Source organism: Anas acuta, chromosome 3, assembly GCF_963932015.1.
Source record: "Anas acuta chromosome 3, bAnaAcu1.1, whole genome shotgun sequence".
In the NCBI taxonomy this organism is placed as follows: domain Eukaryota; kingdom Metazoa; phylum Chordata; class Aves; order Anseriformes; family Anatidae; genus Anas; species Anas acuta.
Genome location: NC_088981.1, coordinates 52,656,748 through 52,679,603, shown reverse-complemented (window position 1 = coordinate 52,679,603; position 22,856 = coordinate 52,656,748). Strand labels below are relative to the sequence as shown.

The 22,856-nt window shown below is 37.8% G+C and overlaps 1 protein-coding gene across 4 annotated transcripts in view; it reads left to right on the top strand.

Annotated features, from left to right (window-relative positions):
• Window positions 1-22,856, top strand: part of RGS17 (regulator of G protein signaling 17) — a 78,621-nt gene that overhangs the window by 30,766 nt on the left and 24,999 nt on the right. For 3 of the 4 annotated variants that reach the window (XM_068677137.1, XM_068677136.1, XM_068677134.1), the window contains exon 2: window positions 12,493-12,636. In XM_068677137.1, the coding sequence (XP_068533238.1) occupies window positions 12,518-12,636 (119 nt within the window). In that variant the 5' untranslated portion in view covers window positions 12,493-12,517. Of the gene's footprint in view, window positions 1-7,846; window positions 7,947-12,492; window positions 12,637-22,856 lie in introns of all 4 variants that reach the window. The other variant, XM_068677135.1, reaches the window with a different exon arrangement.

Here is a 22,856-nt window from a genome sequence, read left to right as displayed (position 1 = left end):
TTTCTTTTAACAATATGTAATACTGGAAAAATAAGAGTGCTGATAAACTTCTGTCATGGAACCTATAATCTCTGTGGCAGTAAACATGAGAGGATATCAAACACACTACACTGCCTGCGAGCAGGATTTTGGTAGGGAGAGAGGTGATACAGCAGGCATTCACATCAAGCTCTGTTCAGAGATCTGTGAAGACAGTGTTCCAAGAAGTCTCATCTGCTGATAGATCTTTGGGGATCTATTTATCTAAATTAAGTTGTTTCACTTTATCCCATTGCATACTCAAGCACAAGAGCTACTTGAGTGCCTTGCTGCACAGTAATATAGCTGGTAATTGTAAATCTGTTCTAATGCCCAGCATAAGACTAGTGAGATCGTAAATATACAGATCTGGCTAGACGTGACACTTTCATACCAAAATTTGCATGTTCCCAAAGATTTTAAAGGTTTCAAGTTTCCATAGAATGTTTTCTGTCCCTTGTGTCTGAGTGTTAGATTTTTTTAATACCAGTACAATGAGTATACTTGGATTATGATAAATCATGAAAGTTATACCATGGCAGAGTAGTTTTAAGTTCCAGCCTTTAAACTTTATAAAAATAAGGCATTAAAAATAGACATTTTATGTAACCCGTTTTTGTAATTCCCTTATAAGTGGTCTTCAAAAGGTTTTCCTGCCTTTGTATATATTTTGCTCTTTTCAGAGCAGCAATTGATTTGCAATTCTTTCTCTCTTTTTTTAACTTTGAAATAAACTCACTAACACTGCAGCCTTCCCTGAGCACACACTGCTTCAAGAACAACATCATACAAAGAAAGAGGAGTAAAAATAACTTATGGAGCATTACTTATTCTTGGAGCATGTTTCCTAAGTTCAAATATTCTTTTCCCAAGAAGAAAAATTATAATATTTTTTTTCTAGAAAAAAAAAGATTGTTTTTAGCATTGCATTTGTGCAAAAGCTAAAAGAGTGTTTATTGCAATGATTTATTAGGAATTTATTTGTTAAGAGTAGTGACATGTTTCTTAGGTTAAAAAAAAAAAAAAAAGGAAGAAAATCTTTATATCATTTTTGTTTGCTTGTTTCCATTCTGAAGGATTATGCAAGTCTTTCATAGTTTAATAGCTATCAGATCCTGCAGGAAGACATAATTTATTCGTTTCTATTGGTGAATATGAAAGAACACATGGGCAGCTTATTACAAAACTTTGTTTACTGGAATGGTTGTGAATCTGTATTTTTAAAACTGACATTAAATGAATGGCCATGGGAAGATAAAGGAGGGAAGAAATAATACTTGCTTTTGTTTCCATTCTCTGTACATCCTCATATCCCTCCCAACAGACAGCATGTTAACTTACTTTAGGGACTTCCCATGCTCACTTCAGAATGTCTCAAACTCCCTGCCTCAGTCTGGCATTTTGGGAATCTCTATGTGCTTAGAGAAACCTGTACGACTGTTAGCCCCTCTGTATGATTTAGACATTTATGTTGTTCCCCTTGCATCATACCTCCATGTTTAGGGAGAAAGATTGTGCTACAAGTGTACACCACCACTTATAAAGTACCAGCAGCAATTTGTGGCAGTAGAACAGCGTAGCTCCTGAAAAGCCTTCCAGGCAAGATAATAAGCCTGAAGCTACTGGGGATTCAGTCAGCTGAGGCAGCTACTCAAGTGATGAGGCACACAAAGGAGCTTGCCCCTTTATACATAGGAATCCTTCCAGCAAGGGAAGGGATAAAACAAGGGCAAGGGAGAGGAAAGAAAACCTGCTTATTCTCATGAAAAAAGGTAGTGAATAAGTTCTAGACATCTCTTGTAACGGCAAGGGGCTTCACCTGGAAGTCTGCTTTCTCTTTTTTTTTCCACAAATCTCCTTCTGTCTCCTGTGCTGTCTAGTGGCCTTGACAGATGAGCCGCAGCGAGTCTTGCTGCAGCAGCATCTGCCTGGTGTTGCTGTGCAGGCCATCAGTAGCACAGCAGAGCTATGAAGTGCCTCTTAGAACGGAACAACTTCAGGGCCTAGACTGGTGGTTTCCACTGCCCAGAGATGTGTCAGACGTGGGGTGTGCCTCAGCTTTTCCACAAGACGTAGACAGAATTTTTACATTTCTGACTAAAGTAAATGTTGTTGGTGAAATGTTTGTTTTGTATATATATATATATACACATATACATATACATATACATATACATATATATGTATATGTGTATATATATATATATATATATATATCAAGGCACACAGAAGCTGAAAGCTCTGCATGTTTTTTATATCTCCTTGCAAATACCAAAAAAGTCTCCCATTAAAATGTTTAGGCTTTACAAGACGCATAACCAACCAACTGATACCCACTCCATTCCTTGCTCCAAAATGGTTCTAACCCAAGATTTAGTTAGGTAAAACCACATTCTCCTTTCTAGATTTGTTCATTTTCTTTCCATTTCCCTACTGCTGTCAGCTCCCCTTTTTACTTCAGACCATATTTTATTTTATTTTGTTTTATTTATTATTTTATTTTATTTTATTTTATTTTATTTTATTTTATTTTATTTTATTTTATTTTATTTTATTTTATTTATTTTATTATTTATGGTGAACAAGCTGCTTGCTCATCAAAAGCAAAAAGACAGATAAAAACTCCTCCAAATGACTGCCCTGTGGCTGTGATAAGCAGATCCTGCATCCCCTTGCAACAGTGAGGGCCCAGCCAGCAACCAGGGACATGCAGCCTGGGGTGGAGAGGGTGAGTGCACCAGTTACAGGGATCTGGTGAAACTGTGAGGAAGCCTGGGGCCACAGTGTTCCCTGCAACTTTGGCACCTCCACAAATCATGCTGTTGATAAGGAAAAGGGACATATTCTTTTTATAAGTAGGGAATCCCCTCATGTGACCTGTATGTAGGACATGAAACTTGGAAGCAGCAGATGGTAAAGTGAGAGTCACTACGAGGGATGTGTGACTAACAGGAAAGCAGCATCCAACACAGAGAAAGGAAGTACCAGGAGACAGTGAGACCAGTGGAAATGCATGCGTTCAGACTACAAGCATTCTCCAACCGTGGAAGCAATAGCTGCTTCTGCAGAAAGGGATGAGGAAATGAGGACAAAGCTTTGCTATATTATTTGTGGGGAGGAGAAAAGGGAGATGGAAAAAGTCTGAGACATCCTTTTCAGTAATAGTGCCTGATACTGAGTAACAGGGAGAAGGAAAAAAAAAAAAGGAAAAAAAAAAAAAAGGAAAAGAAAAAAAAAAAGGAGGGTTTTGGTTTTGTTTGTTTGTTTGTCTATTTGCTTTACCTAGCACCTAGGAACACAGAGAACAGACACATTACAAGACAAGAAGATAATTGGCAGGAGAACTTATAAGAACCATGGCAATTTTTGAAATTATGCAAGATTCCCTAATTTTAAAAACACAAAATTTGAGAAACATTTGATTACAATTTATTGCAAAGATTGGGGTAATGATGGTATATTTCATCCTAATGCTACAATCTAAAAAAGTCATGGCAGCAGAGCCATTCAGGTAAAAATCAATATATCTCTCTAAACTGAAAAATAATGACCTATATAGCCCTGATAAAAGCATAACAATTAAATAAGAAGAAGTGCTAAGTAAGTTGCAGCCAAGCCTGGAAGGATTCAAGAACACATCTGTGTGTCTTTAATTATATGAATTACTGTTAGTTCATATCCCCAAAATGAGTTAGCAGCCTGGAAGATACACTGTGATTAGAATTTTTTCCTTGCAAAGCACTCAGTGCTTTATCCTCTTACCTCATGCAATGATATTATTGCACCCATGGCATAGCACCAGTCCTAGCATCAGTTAGTACAAATCATCTTTACCTAGACAGTAAGAAAACCACAAAAAGATCTTGTCAGCAGTAAAGATAACCAAGAGATTGACAGATGATAAAGAATGGATGGAAAAGATCCTTCCTGTGTCATGCTGAATTATCCTGTGTACGTTATTGGATGTTAATTGTAGCCCTGCACAAACTGATATGCCAAGACCTGCCTATGAGAGTCAAACGTAATGAAGAGCTTGACATGGCAGAGATTTAACTGTAGGAATGATGAGAAATAGAACTGCCACAAATCTGGAGCTATTATGCAGGTGAGCAAATGGTTACCCACACCAAGGGCTAGACGCCAAAAGCCCAAGCTACCATGGACTACAGGTCACTTAAAGTAGTTACAGACATGGGGTGAGAGTGGAGGAGAAGGAAACAAAGGCAACTGTGGAGTGGTAATAGAAACATTACTAATAGAATAGCCTCACACATATCCTGCAGAAACTCTTGAAACGGGGTTAACAGGTAAGGATGAAGTCAGAAAAGGCAACATAAATTTGTTGTCTGGAGGTGGTAAGAAGGTAAATGAATGAAAAACAAGCAAGGTAGAACCAAGAACCATGCCAATAGCACTGTGCAGTAGAAAGAGCTGAGGCTTTAACTGCTGTGGATCCAAAAGCCAGCGTAGTGGGAAAGATCATGTCCTCTATATCAAGTAGAAGTCTCCTCTCCTTCAAGTTAGCAAATATTAGCACCAACTGGAGGACCAGACATATCAGGAGCTTGCAACAAGTTCAACAGAAGTAGCATAGATTGGAGGGAAGTGGGGATGCTAACTGCACCAGGAAGGAGCTGATGTGTATGCACACAGCCTGAGCACTACCTGTCAAGGGTAAATATGTCCTTAGTTCTGTGGTCATAAAGTTCACAGGTGCTATGATATATGGAGAGCATGAGGATAATCTGCCGCTGCCTTTTACTGGCGGCTACTTGCTGCATCTGGCTCCCATCAAGCCTATCCACAGGGTGTGCTTGTATTAACCTTCTCCCACTATGCCAAGCCATCCAGCGCAATGCTACATGCCTAAACTTGTTTCTCCCACATGCCACTTTCTGTTAATTTCCGTGGTTTTTTTTTGTTTGTTTGTTTGTTTTGTTTTGTTTTTCTGTGTTAACCAAATACCTTCTCCCTGTCACACTAATCTCTCATTTATTTATTTATTTATTTATTTATTTATTTATTCATTTGTTCTTTTGAGGGTGTCTGAGGGAAGGGAGGCTGAAGATCCTGTCACAAAGATCCTGTCAGAGTATACCTCAGAAGTCAGTCAGTGAACCTAAAGTCAGCACAATGAGCAAATCTCATTATTTCAAAAGACCTATGCTACAGAACCCTGTTGGAGGCTACTTCTATCTAAAGCTTCAACTTCCATTTCTGAAGATAATTTTAAATAATAATAATAATAAAGGTGATTAAGAAGTACAGAGCACAAGTGTTCATTCTACAGAGAAGAATGTAGATTTTTTTCACCTCAGAGACTAGGACCATGTCCAAAGTGATTTCATGAAATCTGTTTTCGCCCTAAAACCATTTCCTTAATGCCTTCTTTGTTTTTCAGCCTGTAGTAGCACATGCACCCTAAATGAAAGTTTTGTGCATTTATTTGATTAAATGCTGTAGTCATTTATGCAAAATTGCTGCCATTTCTGCCTACGGAAATCTATCTGAATGGTCTTATGTGCAGAAAATGTAGTCAACCAACACTAAAGCTTGTTGGATACTTGCCTTGTACATGCAAATATTTTTCCCCTACATTTGGTACCAATGCTTGTACTGGTCCTATGATTTTTCTTAAATTTCTGCTGAAGACTGTAGAGAATCTATGCAGTTCACATATCCCCAAAAATTACTTCTGTTTTTTTTTTTTTGTGTGTGTGTGTGTGTTTTTTATTTATTTATTTTTTTTGTTTTCTTTCACACACAAAACTGGCTTTAAGCATAGAAAAACTTATTTGGAAATTACAACCCTAATGCTTGCAGTAAAGCTGTACGTTTTCTCAAGTGTCTTCTTAGTGTCCCCTTTATAGGGAATGTCATGGACTTCAACAAACACTTCTTTAATTATTTAGCAATATGTCAAGATCTGTATTTCCTCCCTGTGAGGAGAATATCTTTTCAGTTTTCAAAAGTGTAGTGGCTTGATGTGTCCAAATCAGTGGCAACCATGCTAGCCACAAACAATAGGTATATATATATAGCATAAAATGAGATTCTCAGATGTTTCTCAAACACACATAAATAAAAGCAATATGCTTAAAAAAGATAAAAGGTTTCCTGATGAGTGTTACATTTTGCTTTTTATAAAAATGTTCCTGAAGGCTGTAGAGTGCTCTTGATCATAATTTTAGAACAGTTCCTTAAAAACCACATGTAGGCATCTCAAACTTTTCAATAATGCATTGCTGTCAGGCTCGATGTTTTGTTTCTTAGCAGTAACCTCTGATTCAAAAGTACAAATGCATATCTACTTGATGAGATTGTAGAGATTTAAGCTGGGCTTCCTAAGGATACTAAGTTCACCATAAAACAATAAAAAGAAATCTCAGACATCCTTTATGAGCACAGAAGCTGTCTGGCAAAGTCATAAAAAGAATATTACTCTGCACAAGGCAAAAATTTTATAATGTTCAGCCAAATTGCACAGTTTCAGGTTAAATGAACACTCACGGAGCAGTGTTGTATTCTAATAAAATGCACAATGTCTGAAAATTTTCTGCCAAGTGTCCACACAATTTCTTTTTCTTCTCCTTCCATCACTGGACAGAATGTCCAGTTTGTGATCTTCTGAAAGACTTTAGAAAGAGTCAAACATTGTCAGAGCAGGAGAAAGATAACTGCACAGAAAAGATGTACAGGTCTTGAATCTTCTTGTTAAGTTGCAGTAACTGATAGAAGAGCAAGATATTTTGCTGGAGGCACTTGGGTCTTCAATTCTCCTCCCCTTGGTTTGATCTTTCCTTCCAAAAAATTACCATTCTTAACAATACAAGCATTTCAAACTTTCCATAGTGCTGGAATTAATTGGCATTTTCCAAGTAAGCATTTTCAAAGCAATTAAAGTTCCATTTTACCAATAACTTCTAATTGTCTTTTAATAGACTACAAATACATTGGAATAAGTAAATGGAGCCCACGGTAATTCAATTACACTTCTTCTTCTGGTAAGCTTTTCCTTCTCTATTACTTTATATTCATTTATTTGTGAAATATTGAGTGGTTATCATGACCCAGTGGCAAAGTAGAGAATGTATTCATGTCAAGGTTTCTCTTGGGTAGAGTATAATTGCCATTGCTCTATGAAGATTTTATAGGTGGTGAGGGGCAATTCAAAGGATGTTCATGTCTCTTCTGTCTTGACTTCACTATTCATCAAATATTGCCAGAGGTGTATGGAAAACTTTATAGTTCACAGTCATTCAATAAAGTCTTCCAGTCCATCTTCATTTAGCTTGTGGCACACTGAAGACACTCTAGAATAAAGACAGCAGAAATAAAAGACTGTTGCTGTGTGGTGGTTGTCCTTGCATCTCAGGAACAACACAAGAATCTGTGAGCATCAGTAGAGTTGCATCTGGGACTAGTATAAACTGATAAAAAGTTTAAATTCTTGCAAGCTATGCAGCTGAGCTTTTGGTGCTTTATCGTCAACGTTAAAAGAAGCAAAGCAATGCAGAAGAGTTGATGTGCTAGATCACCCAAAGAAAGTATTTTAATGGCTAGGTTACTAGCCTGCAGAATAAATCACCTTCAATATCCTGAAGTCATTGACTGCTTCTTTCTGATGAAACGTGATTTTTTTTCTCTTCCATTGAAGAAGTTTGACAAAAGACAGATTGCTCTAACTGATTCTGTTCCAATTCTGTCCTGAAAGCTAAGTCATTATGTGTCCTACCTGCAACAAAAGACATAATACCACTTGCCTGCTGTAGAAAATGATGGTGTGTGTTTATCTGCACCCTTATATGATATCTCTTTTTCCAAACAGACATTAGGGAATGGCTCGAGAAGATATGATCAAAAAATATCTGTCCCTAATGGAGTTTCAAGATGCTTCTATGACTTCCCAGCATCTGAACCGCTCCATGGTATGCCCTCTCAATCCTCAGAGTAGAAATGCTTATAGGAGAGTCATATGCAGGGGAAAGCTGCAACACTAGCAGAGAGGGCTGGATGTGTCAGTGCCAAAAGTAAAGTTCAGGTAATTTTCAGGTACTAATGTCAGGCTTTTGAGGTCAGAGAAGAAAAATATATATATATATATATTCTTATTTAATCAGAAAATAGACTTCACTACAGTCACTGAAATAATGTAGACTGTGTTCTGTGCTGTGTTGAACACCTTGGGACTTTCTGGGGGAACCATTCTGAAAGCTTAGCATAAGTTCTACAGAAGATGAAGGAATGGGGAGGTGGAAACATTCAGAAATTGCCTTCTTTTCATCTTCAAGAAGCACTGTGTAGAGTTTGAAATTACTGCAGTTAGGATTCAATAGAACTGCCCGGGTATAAGTGTAATAAACCAAATGTTCTGTCAGCTATTCCTTTTTGAGCTCTCTTCCCAAGATACTCTTTCTGTGCACAAGGGAATTTCTCGAATAATTACTCCTGAGTACCCAGTGGAATAAGTAGTAATTACACCATATAAACAGAAATAGATCCTTGTGCCAACGGTTCCACAGCTAACAGGAAGCCTTACTCCAAACTTAAAATTTCTAAGGGTTTTTTAGTTTTCATATTCCTCTTACACTGGAGCATTGAGGATGTTCACAGGGCTGTAGAAATGTTCTTGCTTTGCAGTTTATATGAACTACCTGTCTGTAACAAGTATAATAAACAGTTGCTACACCCTGGGGTTCCTTTCCTCAGCTGCAGGGTAGGGGAAGCAGATGCGCAGAATTAAATCCTCCATGATTATGGTATTGCTCAGAGGGCCATAATACCTACTTATCCCCAATAGAATGAGTCAGTCAAGCAAAATAGAATACTATTCTGATTTCTGATCAGCACAAAGGTAAATCATAACAATGGTAGTAAACTATGCCATGAAATGGAGGCAAAGAATCAGATGTAAAACTGGCAGAGGAAACTTCAAGCTGTGTTATGATGGTCTGAGAGATCATATGGAGTATCAAGGAAAAATAATACTTCTACTGGACAAAGGTCCACCTTCACAACCAGGTATTATTGTCAAGCTAGAGAAGAATGAAAATGTTGAAAAACCTAAAAAGTAAAAGTCTTGGGGATAGTAGATACATTTTGTATTACTATCCTATAAGGTGTTCTCAATATCTTTTCACAGTATTCTACTCCTTTGTAGTTATGCACTAACTTTCACACTTGGTTTCAGAAAAACAATTTATCTCATTAGACTTAATTGCTGAATTAGAGATTCTAAATTCCTTTTTCATACCTTGTACCAAGGTGCCAAATATAAATCCTCTGTCTCTGGTTCAGTCTGTCAATACAGCCAAGAATTAGGATGTTCCTGTTTCTGAATCCTAAGTAATCTAACAGAATAAATTACAGTTTTCCATAGATGACATCTGATATTCGCAAATGCAACCTGGAACATTAAAATAAAATCAGCATGAAACTAAAGTTTCCACCTATCCTCGTTCATCCTCAGTAAACATATTATTGTTTTGCACAGCGGGGTGGATTTCTTGTGTTTCTCATAGACTTCAGATTGGAGACTGCATGGTAAGGAACAGGATGGGTCATGTCCCTCCTCAAACTCCAGAGCAGAGCCAGACCATAGTAAAACACATAGTATCATTCTAGTGACTGGCTAGTCTGTAGGCTATGAGTAGCCTTGGAGGAAACCATGCCTCCTGAAATAGTCTGCAGTGAAGGCACATTTCCTCACAGCTCTTATGTTGCTACCATATACTGCCAGAGTTGCAAATCTCTGACAAGGTTGGCCATTGCAGTCCATATCAAATGGTGAACACTGAAGAAGTTTCAATGGTAGATGTTGCTGGGCAGGGCTGGGGACACTGAACCACTCCTGTGAAATCATATGTCTGCCTCTGTCCCCAGATAATGGCCAGGGTTGTGAACTGGGAATTAAAGTTATGGATTTTACCTTTATGCAGCAGAACATCTCCCATCAGTTTCACCATAATTTCATGCCAGCATAAGCAAGGACTGTCAGCAGCAGTCCCCACTCTCACTTCCCCTTCTTTATGTTTGCGCTGTACTGCTCTGTTTCCTTCCTTGCTCCACCCCAGGTGTTCACATCTTCCCAAGGTGAACAAAACTTGGACCTGAACCAAGTTAAATTTATTTTCCACCCCCTTTATATTAATTTTTAATCATGTCTACTGTTTTATCCAATTCACCAAGTGAATTTGCCTGCACAAATGCTGCTGCCTGCACAGAGAATGGGACAGCTCAAGCAAGGGAATGAGAGGCTGTGAGCTCAGCAAAAGCGAAGGCAGAGGGTCATCTATCTTAGTAGCAGCAGCAGCTTGTGCTGTGTTAGTTATTGTGAAAGTACAAAAAAGTCACAACCGTCATCACTATGTCTGCATGGCTAACCTTTATCCTGCCAACTTGTATTTATAGTGAAAGAGATTCTAGCCATTTTTTCAACAAAGGTAATAGTATATTTTATGTATGTAGCTAAAATTGTGTAAGAAATGCATGATATCAGGTATAGAGGTTGATCACATGGGATGCTTTCATTCCAATATTACAGCCCTATAAATGCCTAAATATGGGTAATCTCACTGGTTTCTGAAACTAATACATTTTATGATTATGTAGAAATATTTTAAGAATCTCTATTTTGTTAGAAGCAAATGTTCCCTGTGAAAATATCTGGCTTTAATTTCTTTACCCATAGTCATTGCACCTGCTGAAGTAAGTACTATTCACAGCATGGCACAGCTATCTATGAAATAATTTAACTACATCATGCATAGTCAGCAGAAGTTCAGCACTGTAATTTGGAGAAAGTGGCTCCATGCTGTCACTGTCTAAGCTACACATTATGCTGCAACTTTCCTTTCCTTCCTACCTACTGTAGAAATATGGGCATTCTTTCAATTTTATCAAAGTATCCCATGTTAACAACATATTTACAATAGATTATATATATATATATTTAAATGTAATTTTAATCTTCAAGAATTCAGCAACTATAAACCATAAGAAGTAATATCAATAGCATAAACAGGTAGTTAAATTCTGAAAGTATTCCTGAAAGTCCCCAAAGTGGTGGGAATTTAATTCCACTTAAATCAAAATCATTTTATGTGAAACAAATATAAAATGGCTGTTCATTGTTCAGTTTAACCAAAACACTGAAATGACTCAGTTTTTCAACATACACCAACAAGTTAGCTGCACAAGACACTAAAATGAGCACCAACCCTGAGTTTTGCAGCATGGGTTCAAGCTCTGAGACTTAATGTTCTTGCTACAAGGTGTTGTGTGTAACTTATCTATAAGTACACTTTTACAGAAGAAATTCAGGAGTTTTAGAAATTGTGTAAAATGCAAATTCTTAAAGCTGCTCTTTGAATGCATGTAGAGGGAGTACAGACACCTCTCCATTACCTGTGCATCGTGTACACAGGTGGCAAATTAACCAGAGCCTGACTTTCCACAGCACTCCTGGCTACAACAGGAGGCCTGAGGACAATGAGCAGAGAACATGCTGCTCATACCAGGCTCTCTTCAATCCACTTCTGTTTAACATTGGACTGCTCTCCACACTAAAATGTTTGCACTTTTTCAGACAGAAGTACCAAATTTATTCTAATTTGCATTTACTCTTACTCTGGGAAAACAATAGTTGTACAAGGAAGACGTGACTCTGGCATCTAAACCTTCCTAAATAACATAATCTGGCAGTAAAGTTACAGCTTCTTTTGAAAAGTAATGTATGGAATATTACTTCTAGCTGCATAGTGCAAGTCACTGGAAAGAAAAATATCTTGGCCTAATAAAATCTAGGAAGGACTGGCAATGAGCAAAAGAAAAGCTGTCACCAGAAAATAGTCCCAAAGCTGGAAAAGTATTTTGTAAATAAATATTATTCCTTTTATTTACAGAAAATAACTCTCAAGTAGCAAACATCTCAGTTACGACACATAGTAATCTTGGCTCATTATTTACAGACAGCTATTGCTGCCCATGATTTTTACAACACTTATATTGATTTCTCTGGTCCAACATTGACCAGCGAAGTCAGTACTGGCTTAAAAAATAAAGATCACTTTCCAGCTCATGTTTGAAGTATATAACCATTTTGCCATATTTTTAGTAAAATGGAAAAAGCTGTGATAGTCATATGGTAATGAACAACTCAGTCTCTACCAAGTGCTATCCAAGCTGTGTAGCTTGGTGTTCAGCATGGTAATAACAGTCCTGTTAGTCCACTCAAAGTGATAATAGATGTGATTTGAAAGCACAGTAGCATAAACTTGCCACCAAAATGTGGTCTTCTGGAAACTGCTTTTATCACAGGAGAACTATGACTTGGCCACCAAAGTTGATGGTCATGTGCTTTCATTGCCACAAGCTGTGAGAATCAGTAGAATTAGAGGTTATTGTAGAAATGTGAATGTACTTTATGATGGTCTGTAGTAATACTGTACATCTCTTATGTCTGTGTTCTTATAGCCACTTGGGCACTGAAGTAGCTGAAATGAGAAAGAGGCAGCAGTCACAAAATGAAGGAACATCAGCTGTGTCTCAAGCACCTGGAAACCAAAGGCCCAACAACACATGTTGCTTTTGTTGGTGCTGTTGCTGCAGCTGTTCATGGTATGTCCTGTAGTATATTTGGTTCCACATCCACCACAGGTAAACAATGAGAATGGAAAGAGACAAGTACTGGGAACATGCAAACTTCTGGGAGAGGATTTCTGCCAAGAGGCACAATTTAAACATTTCACATGCACAAAAATAAAATAAAATTGAATAATTCCCTGAATTGGTTGGACATCTTGTGAGGGGGAGGATGAAAGAATAGTACATTTAAGATATATTTACCCTATCAAAATCATAACTAAATGAGAAAATTCCACCCCTGAAACTTGTATGTGAGAGACTTCATGATGAACGTTTTATATATTGTGTTCAAAGTGCTGGGACTTTTTCTGCTTGTACTTTTGATATTGTAGTTCTTTTCATTCAGGAAGAAAAAGGGGGGAGGGGAGGGAGTTGTATTACTTCTTAGTTGTTAAAATATATATATTCTGTAAATCTGAAATCATAAGCCTTGAATTCTACCTCACCTTTTAACTGGTGTGTCAAAATTTTGATGGAAAAAAAAAAAAAAAAGCTCAGTAATTGTGGTTGCCTGTTTGTTCCTGAACAATGTGTTGGTTTGGAAAGTCAAAGAATTAAAGACAGTTTCAGAAATAGCTTAAAATTTTCAGTGTCTTGAAAAACATTAAGTCTTTACTTCTTATTTTCATGAACACAGTCAATGTTGAAAGAAAAAGAAATTGACCTGCAGTGTTCAGAGCCTGTGCATCCTGTTACATACAGAGTTCAGTCTCTTTGGAGTGACCATTCTTCTGTGTATCTGTGTTATTTTCACTTGAATCAGCCCTCTAACCCTGATCTAAAATCAGAGGCTATTTGCCCCAGTACATTTAAAAATACATGTAAGTGGATATTTGGTGCAAAGATGAACGAGTGCTCATGCTTTTACAGATACTTTGCAATGTGTTCATTCCATACAGCAAAAGGGCAGAAGTGCCTTTAATGGAAAGAAACAGGAGGATGTTTTGCTGCTGTTTTCTTCTGCTTGTGACAAAGGCACAATATAGGATTTGCTACACTATTACAGACCAAAGGTCCATTTAGTTCAGCATCCTACCTCAGGATGCTGTAGTGGATGCTAGAAGGAAAGGATAAAAGAAGTGAACATCCACATTCTCATGTTTACCCCAACAAAACTCACAACTTCTGGCAATCTGCAGTTTAGGGACTTCCTGGTCCATCTATGGTTTTTGTAGCCCTTGATGGAATTTTCTTTTATTACCTTGCCATATGATTTTCTGAAGTGACTTCTGTAACTCACCTAAACTTTTGGCATCTAGTTTCCCATAGAAGTAAATTCTACAGCAGACCTCTGTTCTGCGTAAATTATTAACCCCTCTTATTTGTTTTAACCTGCTACAGAATAATTTCATTTGATGCCTCCTTGCTCCTATGATTATAAGGAACGGTGAATAATTGTACTCAGGTTGATCATTTGTTAGAAAGGCTCTGTCATATCCCCCTTGACGTGTGTTTTCTTACATAGTCTCCTCTCTAATCTCTGTGATACAGAAATTGACCCAGACCTTGGTTTATCCTCTTCTATCTATCCAACTACTTGTGTCTCTCTATATATCTTTCCTTTTTTACTATCCCGTCTGAGATGTGTGACCAGAACTGTTGCAGTAGTCAAGACATAGGTGTACATGTATTTAGTATTTAGTTTTTGTTGTTGATATTCTGTCTTTTTTTTTTTTTTTTTGGGGGGGGGGGGGGGGAGGGGAAGGGAATGTGGAATGGTAGGGTTTGGGTATTTTATTTTAATTTTTTTTTTTGATAATGTAGATTAGACTGAACATGCAGAAATTCTGTCAGTTTAAGCTAATATTCTGAATTAAGGCAAAACACGCAATCAAAGGAGGTAGTGATATCCCTTGTATTTTCTAAAATCAAAGAGATAAAATAGATGATAAGTCTTTTTCCAGCTTTATCTTCTGTGATTCTACAGTGGAAACCCCAAAAGAGAAGAGATGAGACAAATTTTGAAAAAGACAGTATGAAAAGCTTCCGAATCTGTGTTAAAATGAAGTAATTGGTTCTGGTGCCAGATCTGTTTGGTGAATTTGAGCTTTCCAGGTGGAGTACAGATTACTGTTCTTGCATCAGTTACTTACCCTAAAAAGAAAAAAAAAAAAAAAAAGAAAAGAAAAAAAAAAAAAACAGATAAACTTTGCTCGTCACTCATTATATAGATGATTCCAGGTAGGTAATTCTCTAGGGTCATGAAACAGGAAGGCTTAATCAATCATTGTAACAGGTTCTCTGGACCTAATGCAATTCCCTAGTTCTACAAGGATTTTTGAGTAACGTGAATTTCTCAAGAGATACCAGTTTGGAAACGTAGCTGGGTTTATTAATGGTGATAATAATGCTTTAGCTGTCAATATTAGGATAAGAAGGTTTTTCTTCTGTTTTTCCACCAGCTTATGTAACTGAGGGACAGCTCTTATATCACTATCATTTAATGCCACAACTTCCTCACTATTCATAGAAAACGGGGGAAGGAGGAGGGCAGATTTTAGCATAAAGCTTTCCCTTGTGTCTATGTGAAGAGCTAGTTCAGTAGTTCGTATCTCCATACAAATCATTCCAATTCTAAAAATATCTTTTGTGAATCATGTGATGTTTGTTTCCTTTTGTTCTACCCTGTGTTAAAATCAGAATAGGCATTAAGTCTTCTGTTTGCATAACAGCATAGGCAAATATTCACACCTTTGTTTGGAGAAATAATACTTTGCCTAACAGAGACTTGTTATCAGCAACAGGTTGAATCCCAAAATTATCCAGTACATATTTTTAAAACTTTTTTTTTTTTTTTGATTTTTCTCTAATAATTTCTTCTTAAAGGTAATAAACTTCTGGAGCACATTTCTATTATTGTGAGTTAATCCCAGAAGGCATTTGAGCCCCACCCAGACCTCCCTCCCAGGTGGCTGGGGAGAGAACTAGAAAGGTGAAAGGCATAAAATTTGTGGGTTGACATGAAGACAGCTTAATAAGTAAAACAAGGCTGCATGCACAAGCAAAGAAAAACAAGGAATTCATTCACTGCTTCCCATGGGCTGACAGATGTTCAGCCATTTCCAGGAAAGCTGGGCTCATCATGTGTAACAGTTACTTAGAAAGATAAACACCATAATGACAAACGTCCTCCCTTCCTCCTTCTTCCCCTCAGTTTTATTGCTTAACATGATGTCATAAGGTATGGGATATTACTTTGGTCATTTTGGGTCAGCAGTCCTGGCTGTGTCCCCTCCCAGCTTCCTGTGCAGCCCCAGCTAACTTGCTGGTGAGGCAATGTAAGAAACAGAACCTTGACTGTGTAATCATTGTTCTGCACTAGGTGTGTTATCAACACTGTTTTCTCCACAAATCCAAAACATAGCACTATACAATCTACTATGAAGACAATTAACTCCATCCCAAACAAACCCAATATGTCCATTGGTACAGATCATGGAATTATCAAGGTTGGAAAAACCTCCAAGATCATCTGGCCCAACCATCCCCCTACCACCAATATCACCCACTAAACCATGACCCTAAGTACCATGTCCAGCCTTTCCTTAAACGCCCTCAGGGAAGGAGACTCCACCACCTCCCTGGGCAACCCGTTCTAATGCCTAACTACACTTTCTGAGAAGAAATTTCTCCTGATTTCCAACCTGAAATTTTAAATAATTGTCATGACAGCAAATTGCTTAGTTTAAATGGATGGAACAGGGTTCACCCAGATTGCCAAGATGGAGATAAATAGACTCCAGAAGATGGCATTTTATTTTGATAGGTATGGTCAGTAAGTTGCTCAACTATTTTAAGCCTTTAAGTGGTGGTTCCTGAGTATGACTAGCTAATCATAAGTGGTTCCCCCTTGGTGGGGAAAATACAGTACTTCAGAAGTCCTCAACAGCAAAAGTTTGTCCATTTACTTCAGAGGCAAATAATATATGCCTCTGAAGGCCTTCTATAAAACCTTCTTCTCTCTGTTGACCAGATATAAGCCTTATACTTTGGAAGGACTGCCTCACTGAAGTGTCTAGTATATAAGTACAAGTTAGGTACCTAAGGTGCTAAACTGAATCTCACCCTGTGTCTTAAGCTACCACAAAACACCATGCCCATAGAGGAGATAAGAAAAGGCTTCCTCATGAGGTATAACTTCAATGATTCAAGTAGCCATAACTGTCCTAGAATCTACAATTTCCTCAATTTCACTGTCTTCAGAGAGCTGCACTAGTGTTTAATGCTATGGCTTTAGTGCTTTGAGCTCAGCCTGGCAAGGTAAATGTGGAGGAAGACCTTTATTTCACTTTCTTTAACAGTCCACTAATTCAGCTTCCTGAGCAGACATCAATCTAGTCGCTCCCTTGCAAACATTTGTAAATCACATTCTTCAAAATAATCTCAAGATGTAAACATGGAGATATTGGCTATCTGCCAATTTTACTTTGCTTCCTCTTTTTTTCTCCCACCCAGAGAATCATAGCTTTTTATCCTCTCTTCCTTTTATAAGGTGCTCAGTGAATTTCAAAGCTCTTGGACACCCTGATGTCTAATAAGACCTATCTTATTTCACCATACACAGAAGGTCCAGAAGACATCCCACATGTGCCCTGCCAGACCTTTTCTGTATGGGAGCCTGGGGGACATGACAAAGCTTCCTCGGGATGAGTGAAGCTGATCACACAACCATACCTACTTCTGTAGCCTGATTCATGTACCTGAGCTGGATGGCCTTTTCCTTAAAATGAATTTTAATGAGACCTGCATCAGTTGCTGAAGAACTGTGAAAGAGGGAGAGGTGTTCCCATGTCCAGCAGCGTGACCCATACAAAATCTGTGCCCACCATTTGATTTCTTGTGACCTTTCTGTGACTAATTTCCCACACCCAAGAGATCTTGAGGAAGATAGGGTATTTGCCAGCTTGGCAGTAAACAAGAGTTGTGTTGGAAAGAAACCTCTCCCTTTAAAAATAAAAATAAAAATAAATTAAAATATAAAAATAAAAATAAATAAAAATACAAATACAAATAAAAATAAAATAAAAATAAAATCTGTACTTCTCACCTATAGTACTTTGAGATGAATACCTGTTTTCTGGCATATTTGGTGTTAGTTTGCCACTGAAAATTGTGTCTAAGCTTTGCGTGACTCTACACAAGGCAATCTCTGGGGGTTATAGTCAGGGCTGCTTTATCTTTTTTAATTCTGGAAGAAAATTTGGAGGGGAAAGAATCAAAGAAAGAATAGAAACAAAACCAAACAAACAAAAGAATCCCAACAATGTAATGCAATAAATTATAGCCACATTTTCTGAAATGTGTGCAAAAGCTAAAATCTATATTCTACTTCCCAAGCATGTCTGCAGCAGAACTCTTATACTAGGAGTAGACTAGAGGGGAACTGGTACAAGCAGAGACACTCTGGCATTTTGTTAAAGTTTTAGCATCACAATCAGATGTACCCAACTCCCTACATTGTATTTTTTCAAAATGTCAGACCTGAGAAAAGCAAATGTGTAAAAGTGTACTGAGAATTATGGAGCTGTAGTGTAGAATATGGAAGCATAGACTATTGCACTCTATTTTACTGAAATAGAAGGTGATATTCTAAATATATGTATATATTTAACAGGAAAAGATGTTCAATTCTGAATCTTTTTATACTTTCAAACATCACAGAACTTCCTTCAGTTTTTATCATTTGTGGTTACAGAGGTCAAAGATGAAAACATTCCCTCTCTTCCCTGCACAATAATTTATCCTGAGGGGTAGTGGGCTTAGCCAGCACAGGAACTTTTTCTATATGCTTCTATGAGACAGCCTCACTCGCTTTGCCTCGGGTTATCACATTGCAATGGGCAGCACTGGTGCTTCCTGAGGAAAAAAGCACTAGTTTTCCTGACAGGTAGAATTTAACGCTGTACAAAATCCATTACATAACCTGTCACACATGCTACTGAAAGTGATATTTTAGAAAACTAGTTTTAAACCACCTTGTCTTTAAGTCACCAATCCTGAGTGCTGAGGCCATGACAGAAAGCAGCCTGGCAGGCATTTCTTTTGTCCCAGGAACACGCCATGGCATGAGCTTGGGGTGAAGACTTAAATGCTTAGTCCTCAGAAGTGGGCCTCTCAAGGAACCCTGAGCTACTTAAATTTAAATTCTCAGCATTTGGAAAAACAAGCAGAAGACACTCTAAAAATAAATAGCTTGTCAAGTATTCTTTTCATACTTTCATAAACTGTGTTAATATTTGAGAGGTAACGCATATCTTTTCCTTTAAAGCAAATGAAAGGGATGATCTCTGAAGTTAAAAAATCAAGAAGAGAATCCTGTCTTCTTAATGGGTATGATATGTAATGGTCTCTCTCTGCTTTGTAATTCAAATGGGCAAGTGATTTTTCAGTTTTATGGATGCTTCATTCCTAAGGGCAGGTGGGGGACAGGTGGCTCTTTACATGCTTGTTTACACAGCTCTCCCAGGGCATCACAGTCTGACCTGCCAACCTCTGGGCTTGTACCCTTCAGTAACACTGTGCAGATTGTCAGTTTTAGCCTAATAATTCCTGGAAGTCTGCTCTCCCATTGAACTGGAACACAAATTTATCTCAGATGTGATTTGGGGCAGGTCCAATCCCAGAGCTCCAGAGGCAGTGAGCAGAGAAAGATTTTGACCATTTCCTGCACCTCTCTGTGAAACAGATGTGAAATGACACTGTTTGAAAGAGGGGAGCACATTTCTTCTACATAAATAATGCCATTAAGTTTGAACATATGACAGATTGGGTTTCAGGTATGCTAACTGCAGCAAACTTCACGATTTTTCCTTCATCTACATCTAGATAGCAAAAGGCCAAGGCAGGAAATCAAAACGCTAACAGCAAACTGCAAGGAATACAGAAAATTTAAAAAACAAACCAAAAACAAACAAACAACAACAACAAAAGAATTTAAAGTAAAATCAACAAAAGAAAACTTAAAATTAACTTGTTAAATCTCATGTGAAAGCCTGCCTCAATCATTGTGGAGCCCTGCTCTGAAATGCTAATCTGATCTTCCCTAGTCAGAAGCAGCCCAGAAATCACTATTTTCAACTCCATCCATCACCTTTTGTCTTCCTATCTTCCCTCTGTCTTCTTCTCAGCCTCCCCCACCTACTTGCAAAGCCCATTGCTGAAGGTATTGTGCAGCCTTGGACCACACATTGACTCCCACAGCAAGGAGTCTCAACAGACCATTTGCCACACAGAAGTGGCCTTGGTGCAGGTCATTGCCCCACTGGGACATGTAAAGTAGAACAGAATCCTGTGTTTCTCTAGAAGAAAGCAGCAAGCCACACACTGCATATATTTCTGCCAGTGGTAATGGTAAGGGGTAGTCACTAATGTGCTGCTGGGCTACCGTGAAATCATAGTGGAAGAACAAAGATACAGAAGATACACACGTGTTCAGCTTATACACATTATTTCAAATGAATTTTTAGCCAAAGCTCTGGTTTGGAAAAAAAAAAATGTACCACCATAAATTCAGTATAACTCCATGTAAATTGACAGATGTTTCTACTTTCAAAGGTATGAGATAACTTTGTTCCTCCCCACTGTAAAATAGAAGACTAATGTGAGATGGAGCAATAGCTTATCATGCATCCAGGCTGTTAACTTTGCTCCCAAGCTAGTGGTGGAATCTTCATTAACATCAAAAGCAGCTCTATGTTCTCTTGGCCAAGCTTTCAAGATTAGGTCTTTGATATCTTAAACTATGAAGTTTGTTTCATATTGAGAAGGCTCATGTATTTATATATACATATAATTACAGTTAAAAAAAATAAAAATAAATGAATAAATAAATAATAAAATACAGTAAAAAATAAATTAATAATATAGTGACATTTCTACCTGTCTGTGAAAACACAAGCAGGTTAGAGAATGGTAGAACATAAACATAATATATTAGCAAAATTTTAATAAATGTTTCTGAAGCTTCATAACCAAATGCATGGATTCTTATGTGCATAATATTGCTGAGATAAGAAACACCTATCAATCAAAAAGCAGAGTTTAACTGCAGAGAATAGTCCCTATTTCAAGCAAACAATTCTGCAAAGGAACTGGAATTAAATAAAAAAAAAAAAAATCAGAACAATAAATACATGTTCAGAGGGGATTTGGGATTACAGAAGGCTCATTCTAATTCAGCCATACATAAGACGCTGATAGTAGCTCCTTAGAAGGAAAAAGCAGACTAAATCTAGTTAACTTCAGAAAATGATCTTGATTCTGTCCTGGCACAGCATGCAGGGTGGATTCAGGGACAGCTGCTCTTGATGAGACTAGAGGAGGAGAAAGTGAAGGCAGAATCACCTCCACTGGGGTACAGCAGCTTGATGTCTCCTTGGAGGCTGTTTAAGAGATGGATAGCTTCAGAACATCAGCATCTTGGCTGTCCCTCGCCACTCATGCCCATTTCCCACCTGCCTGTGCCAAAATGCTGTTCAGCCTGATGTCTGCAGAATGGTGTCTGAAGGAAGATTCATAATGTCAGGACAGATTTTCTGTCACTAGAGCACAGCTTGACTGTTTCTGTGGAAAGAAAGAAAGAAAGAAAGAAAGAAAGAAAGAAAGAAAGAAAGAAAGAAAAGAAAGAAAGAAAGAAAGAAAGAAGAAAGAAAGAAAGAAAGAAAGAAAGAAAGAAAGAGAAAGAAAGAAAGAAAGAAAGAAGAAAGAAAGAAAGAAAGAAAAGAAAGAAAGAAAGAAAGAAGAAGGAAGGAAGGAAGGAAGGAAGGAAGGAAGGAAGGAAGGAAGGAAGGAAGGAAGGAAGGAGGAAGGAAGGAAGGAAGGAAGGAAGGAAGGAAGGAAGGAAGGAAGGAAGGAAGGAAGGAAGGAAGGAAGGAAGGAAGAAGGAAGGAAGGAAGGAAGAAGGAAGAAGGAAGGAAGGAAGGAAGGAGGAAGGAAGGAAGGAAAGAAAGAAGCAATAGAAATGATTGCTGAGGATGCCTGAGTCAGTTCGTGTTACAGTTTCGGTGATCTTCAGTTGTTAGGATTATGGAGCTTTTGAAATCTACCCAGATGTTTTGTTTTGTTTTGAATTTTTTTTTTCCTTATTGAAAATTTGTCAATTATATATTTACAGAAGGATGCATTAACATAGGAGTCTGTGGAAGAACACAGAAATGAAGATGTGAAAGATCAAAATGTGTCTGAGATCAAAACACAAGCTCAACTAAGGCTTGTTATAGATGGTGTCATCTTAAAGGAGCAAAAGTGACATTGCAAATACTCGGAGTTTTATTCATCATACAGTGTAAGAAGGGCTTAAATATTTAAATGCAAAAACAAAGCCAACAAATCTTACTCAAATTAAACACATTGACTGCATCTATATTAGCAAACTAAACAGGTCCAGGGGCCAGTATGGGCTCAAGCAATCAGCCATACTGTTAAATTGTTAGCAGTTGGTACCTCCCTGACAGTTTTTGGCACAGTTACAGACAGAGACCTATTGCATGTGCAGAACCCACCCCTGTTTTGGATATGGTCTTTATTTTGAGCTATGGGCTGTCAGTAAGCCTCAGTGCCAGAGAACTCTCCCAACCTCTGCAAGAATAAATGCAGCCTGCAGTTCTGAGCTGGAAGGGGAAAAATATGAGGCTACTTAAATCTGTTAGCAGCAAAATTTCCATCTTATGATGGCTTATTTTTTAACCATGTATCATTCCAAATCGTTTAAAATGTCAGTTAAAACAGGAATAAATGCCTAGTGCTTTTAAGAGAAAAAATGAGAAAAAAAATATCATGGAAATGAGTCTGCACCTCTAGTAGATAACACTTATATGATGGAAATCCTTGCACTTGAAAGTGGGTCAGATATTCATTATGGGAGGCAGAAAGGCAAAGAAGATGAGAATCTTGTCTAGTCACTCTTAATAATTTCATAGCACACTTACTTGTCTAGATGGTAATTCTGGCTTTTCCAAAGTGGCTGATTTAGGCCTGATACTGGCAGATACTGAACACCCATTATGGAGCAATGGATATTCCTTTTGCTCTTTAAGTTCCTTTTGGTATTCGTTGAAAGTGCTTGTCAGCTCAGCAATTTGTTTAACAATATCTGGACCCCAGAAGTTGGCATCCATCAAAAGAGAAGCTTGTCTGCATTAAATACAGACTGGCATGACAGTTGTAATTCCAGCTTCTTAGGTGGACAAACGTTA